At 43.5% G+C, this 6,917-nt stretch overlaps 1 protein-coding gene across 2 annotated transcripts in view; it reads right to left on the bottom strand.

The window, feature by feature from the left end:
• The window catches only part of ATP7A (ATPase copper transporting alpha), a 68,813-nt gene that overhangs the window by 25,156 nt on the left and 36,740 nt on the right, over positions 1-6,917 (bottom strand). For both annotated transcript variants that reach the window (XM_019521510.1, XM_019521511.1), the window contains 3 exons: positions 5,533-5,754; positions 2,837-3,000; positions 1,355-1,516 (listed from right to left, as the gene is read on the bottom strand). In XM_019521510.1, the coding sequence (XP_019377055.1) occupies positions 1,355-1,516; positions 2,837-3,000; positions 5,533-5,754 (548 nt within the window). The remainder of the gene's footprint in view (positions 1-1,354; positions 1,517-2,836; positions 3,001-5,532; positions 5,755-6,917) is intronic.

The raw sequence follows: 6,917 nt of genomic DNA, 5'->3' as shown, positions 1-6,917 counted from the left end.
CTGCTCCCTGCCCTGTGCTTCCTGTCTGATCTGAGTGTCTGCCTTCTACTCCCTGTCCTACCAGCCACTGTGCTGCTTGTCCCCTCTCCAATCTGCTGTTTATCACACAGAGGAACCCATGTTGCAGATTGTCCACCTCTGCCCCTTTACAAGGAAGTAACCACCACCTGTGACATTTTATGTTGAAAATGTATATCATGACCATATGTTAACAGAAAGCTTCCTTACAAATAAGTTGTTTTCCCCAATCATCTGGTGAGGAGAAGGGGAGCACAAAGAAGTGGACAACCTAATATGATACTTTAAAGACACTTCAGGCTGCACAGGGACATTTGCAGGTTATTTGGAGGGGCTGGTCACACATTCAGTCTGCACAAGATAACCTTTCTCTCTCCATGCCCAAAGTAGCTCAAGATAGATATCTAGCTCAGACATCAATTCTTCTAATGCAATAATCTGAATCAGGCTTTGCAAAGAGGTTCATCTTTAGGTACAGGAGCACAGACTCCCACAGATAAGCATTTGTGAGGTTCTTCTATATCACAACAGACGCAGTCCATGCACTCCTCCTGCATTTGTTCAGTCCCATCAGCCACGCTTTGGACTCTACTATAATTCAGTTTTCCCAGCCCCATTGTTGCAAGGCACAGACCAAATCACCCCATAGCCCTGCTTCAGTTATTCAATGGTATAACTGACGGCCCACAAGGTTCCCAGGAGTCTCTAGGCTCCTCTCCCTCCTCTGGCGCTCCTGTTCTGAGCCCACCCCAGGGGGCCATGCCATGGCACAGCATGTCACAGTGCAGGTTGTTCAGGGGGAGACCAGGGTCACACAGCATGCAGTGCAGTGTTGAGGGGAGAGCACCCATGCCGGATCATAGCGGGAGTGTGAGGGAAAAGTGCCCACACAGGGTTTTTGCAGCAGTGGACTGAGGGGGGGAGCATCCATGCAGGGTCATTTTAGTGGGGGAAGAAGAGGGTGCCCACACAAGCACGCAGTGCAGTGGGAATAGGCATCCAGGAAGCATATGGCCCAGAGGTCCATGCCCCATTGGTGTGGCCCCTGGGGTGTGTGACTGGTGCAGCCCACAAAGTGCAAGGCCCCTAGCCACTTACAAGTTGGACAGTCCTGGTACAGAGCTTCTCTTACAGTCAAAAAGCCTGAATCCTCTTTACTGGGTGAGGAAGTGGTGGGTGGAAGAGAAGACCGACAAAATTCTAGCCTTGATACTCCTCCCTCCCAGAATATTATAGATAAAAAGGTTTTGGGCTTCAGAACAAGGCAGGAACAGAGAAGAGTCTACATGTATTCTATGATCAGTGACATGATGGAAGTTAACACATGTGAACTTACCTCTATCCTTCGTATAATGTCCCGAGGACCAATAATTTCAGGATCGTACTTAATGTGGGCTTTGTTGGTTGCAAGAGCTACTGAGCTATATAATATGCCTTTAGTCTTCATGAGGGTGGATTCTATTTTGTGAACACATGAGGCACATGTCATTCCTCTCACCTGTGAAATACAAATACTTGCCTGTTATAGTTGTTTCTTTTTTTAAAAGTCTTGTGAATACCTTTTTGTTGTTCTGAAATCAGGAAAAAAAAAGACTGTCTTGGAGTTATCACTGCTGTATGTGTAACCAGAGGAACTTGTGGAAAATCTCTCTCTGACCAGCAGGTGGCACAGATGCTTGATCCATGCATACTTTGTATATTAATCATACAGTTAGTTATCATTTGTAATACCTGCCTTACAGTTTGATATTGCCTCCACATAAAATCAACAGTAAAGCCTAAGACTCTAGCAAAGATATAGAAGCTGCACATTTATGCTGGACGCTGAAAAATTTGGAATGCTGTTTTCTTCCATCCACAGACAATATATACATTTTAAAGACTGAAGAGACTGGAAACTCAACATTTCAGATGGCAGTAGCCCTGATGATTCTAATGTGTTCATTACAAGGCTTGACTTGAATGTTCTGGCAAAAGGTACACCTATAGCGTATTTGAAAAATATGTTGCTATTTGGCATGGATTTGTCTGGATTTCTCTCCCACCCCTCTGTGCAGAGCTTTCCACTGACAGGGAGAGTTGTGTAGAAACAGATATTCATACTGAAACACACAGCTTAAACTCTAACTATTGTTGCTTTCAGTGATTCCAAGAATGCTGTAACAAAGTGATCAGAGGGCGGAAAGAGCCATTTGTTTTCCAGTTGCTGATTCTATAACATTGGATAGCGCTTGGGGAAACAGCTTAATTCTTTTGTTAACATGCATTTCCAGTCTCTTGCAACATTGTTCTCATGCTCCACTCGGAGCATGGTCACATGCATATCTTGCCCCATGGCTCTGCAAGAGAATGTCTACCAGCAAAGCTGAAACTGGTAACAAAGAGGAAATACACAGCAAGCAAGATCCCGCATAAGGAGGGGAGTTGAGACAGATGACCCAGATTCACACTCCTGGTATGCTGTATGAATTTGAGGAAGTCACTCAAACACTTAGGGCCTTAGTTCATCTGTGAAATTTTGTTTCCTTACATTAGAGGGTTCTCAAAAGAATAAATGCATTAAAGCTGGTGAGGTGTTCAGGTACTCTGGCCATTACAGCAGGTATGTAGATGGGCAACCTCGAGCTTGCTGGCACTGAGATGTTACCTTATCCAACTTCTAAATAGCTATGTGTAGTCTTTCTCTTGCAAATACCTTTCTTTTAGTTAAGGAAAGCTGTATGTATGGAAAGCTTTTCAGAAAATTAAAAAATTACATAGGCACATTCGATAGCAGTAAGTGATTGATACTAGCTTGTTTATTTTAAATGACGCTTACAACAAGCTCTAGAATTCCATCTCCATCATCACAGTTTTCCATAACCGTAGCTCCAAATCCCAGTTCTCGGATTAGTTCTGCTATAACAGATGGCTGGGTGACATCCGGGTTATACCTCACTTCTGCCTTCCCTGCCATGAGGGCAACAAGCACAGAATGTACTCCTGGAAAGAGATAAGCAGAAAGGACAGCACTAATTACAAAAACATTATTTGTACAATGTGCAAACAAGAGACTTGGTTTAGGAAGCCAGTATGACTATGTGAAAGAAGAATAGCATTAACCATGCTCACTGACACTGTGAAATAGATGTCCTAGACCTAGTACTACAAGTTTTTTTTTAGAAGACAACGACCAAATAAACAAAAAGGTTAAATGAACAATAAGCTCTACAAAAACAAATATGTAGAGCAGGAGTAGGCAACCCCCAGCTTTAGTGGCAGTGTATGGCATGGGAAGGCATTTTGCTTGGCATGCATGCCTTGGGGAGATGGCAGGAAAGGGGCTGGGGCTGTGCTGCCACAACAAGGATTGAGCCCCTTGCAGCTCCCCCGCCATCCGCCTGTGGCATGCCAGCATCTTGCAAGTCAAAGTTGGGGTGCTTTTGGCACTCTGGCCCAAAACATTGCTGACCTGCAGTGTAAAGCACATTGTTACTGAGAGGATCCCAGAGGAGATGTGGCAGACAGCTGTGGAGAATAAGGAGACTTGACTGATTACAATTGGATTACTTTTAAATTACAGTGTATGATATATGAAAGGGGCTTGAGGAAGCTGAGTTTTTTCTTTCAGAATGTCCTTTTCACAAATACACTTAAGTTTTTTCCTGCTCCTCAGTTGGCCTTTTCATCCAGAAAGAGGCTGACTGAATACACATGGAAGCAGTGGAATGACGGAATTGTACAGACCTGTCACACTACAGACCTTAAGAATAAACTGGGCTAAATTATCCATAGTCATAGGTGATGCATACGTGCTAACCACTGTTGGGGGCAGAACTCTGCACCGCTACTGCACCTGCTGCTGCCAATTGTTGGGTCTGGCTGGGCTGCAGCCCCACGCCCTGCCACAGGTGCAGAAATTGAGCTGCTGCCACCACTCCTACTGCTATTGGGCCCTGGCTCTGGCCAGGTTGCAGCCCCGCACCCTGCCGTTGGCACAAATCTGGGGGTGGGGGGCACGTGTTCCCCCACACTCCCCGCCTACATGTCGTCAATGCCCATAGTGCAGTGTTTTAGTACAGGGGTCAGCAATGTTTTTTAAGCAGAGTGCCAAAATACCCACAACCTCGACTTGCAAGATGTTGGCGTGCCAGGGGCAAACAGCAAGGGAGCTGTTAGGGGCCCAATCCTTTTTGTGGCAGCACAGGCCCAGTCTCTTCCCTGCTGTCCACCTCGAGGCATGCATGCCAAGAAACATGCCTTTGTGTGCACCACTCTGGCACCATGCCAGGGGTTGCCCACCCATTTTAGTGCATCTTAAGTACTATTAAATTAGCCTAAATTAGATTAAGAAAAAGTATTATGAGACAAACAGAGCTTAGTCCCTTGGTGTGAAATATTTTTTTGGAAGACTAGCCAGTCTCAGAACGTCTAATCTTAATAAAGGGATTAGGTTAGTGTATACCATCTTGACTAGTAGCATGATGTAATGGCATCTACCATATTTGTCAAGGTTGCTATCAGGTAATTTTTTAAGTCTTTACTATGAAGGGGGATAAAAAGAGGGTGAATGATCCAAGATGTGTTCCTCCTGCATCCTGTGCTATGATTTCCATCTATAGATGTTCTGAGGATCCTGAACCTTTTAGAACTTAGTCTCCATTTTTAAACTTAGTCTCTTGGCAAGTTGGCCACCTGTCAGGACTTTCAGGATTTGGGGTTTTAAATTTGTCCAATTTTCCCATAATTTCAAACCGATTAAACATGGCCTTCCTCTGCCATTTTTAGTTACACTGTGACCCTGCAGTATTTTGCTTCTTTAGTTAATTTTTCTGCCAGCAGAAAGTGCGTTGCACTGAACTAATACAAATAAATTATACTTATACCTATATAAGAACTAACAACAGGGTGGCTGTCTGTCTCTGTCTGGTGGTTAGACCAGAAACAGCCTCCAAGCTACCAGACCCAGACCTTGAATTCAAGCAGTAAAGGCTCATGTTTCTACTTTTTCAGGCAAAAGACCCTCTGAAGTGCACACAGGCAATCTCGTGCATACCTAATTCATGTCATGCTAAAGTGGGGACAGGCAGAGTGGGTTTAGACATAAGGATACATGGACAAAGTTTTACAGGCTGCAGCCTCAAAGCACAAAAAATGAGTGAAAAGCTTCATCCTTATGTTATCCCTCCCTTGCAGTTTGTATCAGCAGCCTACAACACCTTGTTCTCATCTCTTTAGAAATCTGAAACAGCTGAGTTTGCAATTTGCATAATCCTCTAAGTACTACACCTCCTGCCTTGGCAATGATGTAGTATCTACCAAACATGCCGAGGAACAGCAAAAACTAGATAGTCATTATGTAGAGCCCCACATACTTTATGCCCTGTGAAGAAGCAATGGGATGTCCGCTGTAACTCACTGAAAAATCTACTGTGGTTTTCTCCTTCGTTTCATTTTAAAATATCATCACAAAGCCTAGACACATCCAGGGCTGATGTTTAGAAATGTAACAGGTTGTTCTGAAGTGAATCTTACCATCTTCTCTCCTCAGATTTCTTTCAATGTTTGCTACGCAGGAAGCACAGGTCATGCCAGTGACTTGGATGTAACACTTTGATGGCGTCGTTGCCTCTTGTTTTTTGCCATAAACTGGTGACACTTTGGTGTAAGGCTCACTTTTGTGGTGCATATTAGCCTGAGACTCTAATGGCAATTCCAGGGATGGCTGCTTTATTAACACCAATGGTTCTGTTTTTTCTGGGGGGGGAAATATCAAAAGTTTATTGACATTTATTAACAGTCACCCAAATAATCTATAACCCTGATACCACAGAATGGGAAAGTATGTATTGCTATGCAGTATTCTGGACTGAGAAGAACTGCATTTACCATGACAGTCAATCGCCCATTTGTCCTTTGTAATTCAGTCAAAAGGCTCTTTAAAACCTACCTCTGCAAAAGAATCGACAGATTGGTCAGGTTGCAAATGACCCTGGCTTCTCCCTCAACTCTGTTCATTTTGTAACCTGGTCCTTCCAGCCTTCCCCCACTGCCTCTGGCCAGTTTGCTCTTGTACTGGCCCTATTACATAGACTCTGGGCTTTTCAGGGTTGGGGCTATTTTCACTATTATGGTTTTGGACAGGGTTTCTAGGTGACAATATAATACAGATAATGCTAATATATCTACAGTACACAATACAAAAACAACAAGCCCATCCCACTTTTATAGAGGGGTACATGTTTTTCTCAGTAAGCTTCTAATGCAGCAGCAATATATACAGAAAGAAGCCTCACTCTAAATCAAATGCTGAAGCCTCATTGCACTCAAAACTCATTAGGTAAATCTCTCTTTAGCTCACATGCTGCTATTACATAACAGAAGCACATGACTGTTAACGTTAGTGTGAAACGGATTGTTTTAGTATCCGCTTTCTTCTGTGTATACAAACTGTTTCTTTCTAAACCAGACATGAATCAGCATGTGACATAGCTGAGACGTGGCAGGGCAAATTTAGCATTTTACTTGTTCCAAGTACTGCATAAAAATTAACAAACTATCCTTAAGCCACATCAAGGGGTAGTTTGCAATAACTAACCTACTTTTACAAGTGGTGAAAGAGAACTGAAGTTAGGAGGCTGGTCAAAATTAAGTCAGTGGCAAATGTAGACTTGGCATTGGGGATTTCTTGTCTCCTGGCAATGGGATAACTTAATTTTTCTGTGCTACAGAGAATAACAAATTAGGTTATGGACTGAGGAAAATCCTGTTGTATGTAGAGAGAGGATTCCTAAAAAGAGCAAAATGTTTTTGGGGCAGGAAACCCTTCAATGGGGAACTTGGAGAGAGACAGCGACTATAGCATAGTTTCATAGTTAACAGGTCGGAAGGGACCTGAGCAGATCATCAAGTCCGAACCC

The sequence above is a fragment of the Gavialis gangeticus genome, unplaced genomic scaffold, assembly GCF_001723915.1.
Source record: "Gavialis gangeticus isolate Ggan-Ray unplaced genomic scaffold, GavGan_comp1, whole genome shotgun sequence".
NCBI classification, from domain to species: Eukaryota; Metazoa; Chordata; order Crocodylia; family Gavialidae; genus Gavialis; species Gavialis gangeticus.
Note: the sequence above shows the minus strand (reverse complement) of the source record. Positions and strands in the feature narration are given on the sequence as shown.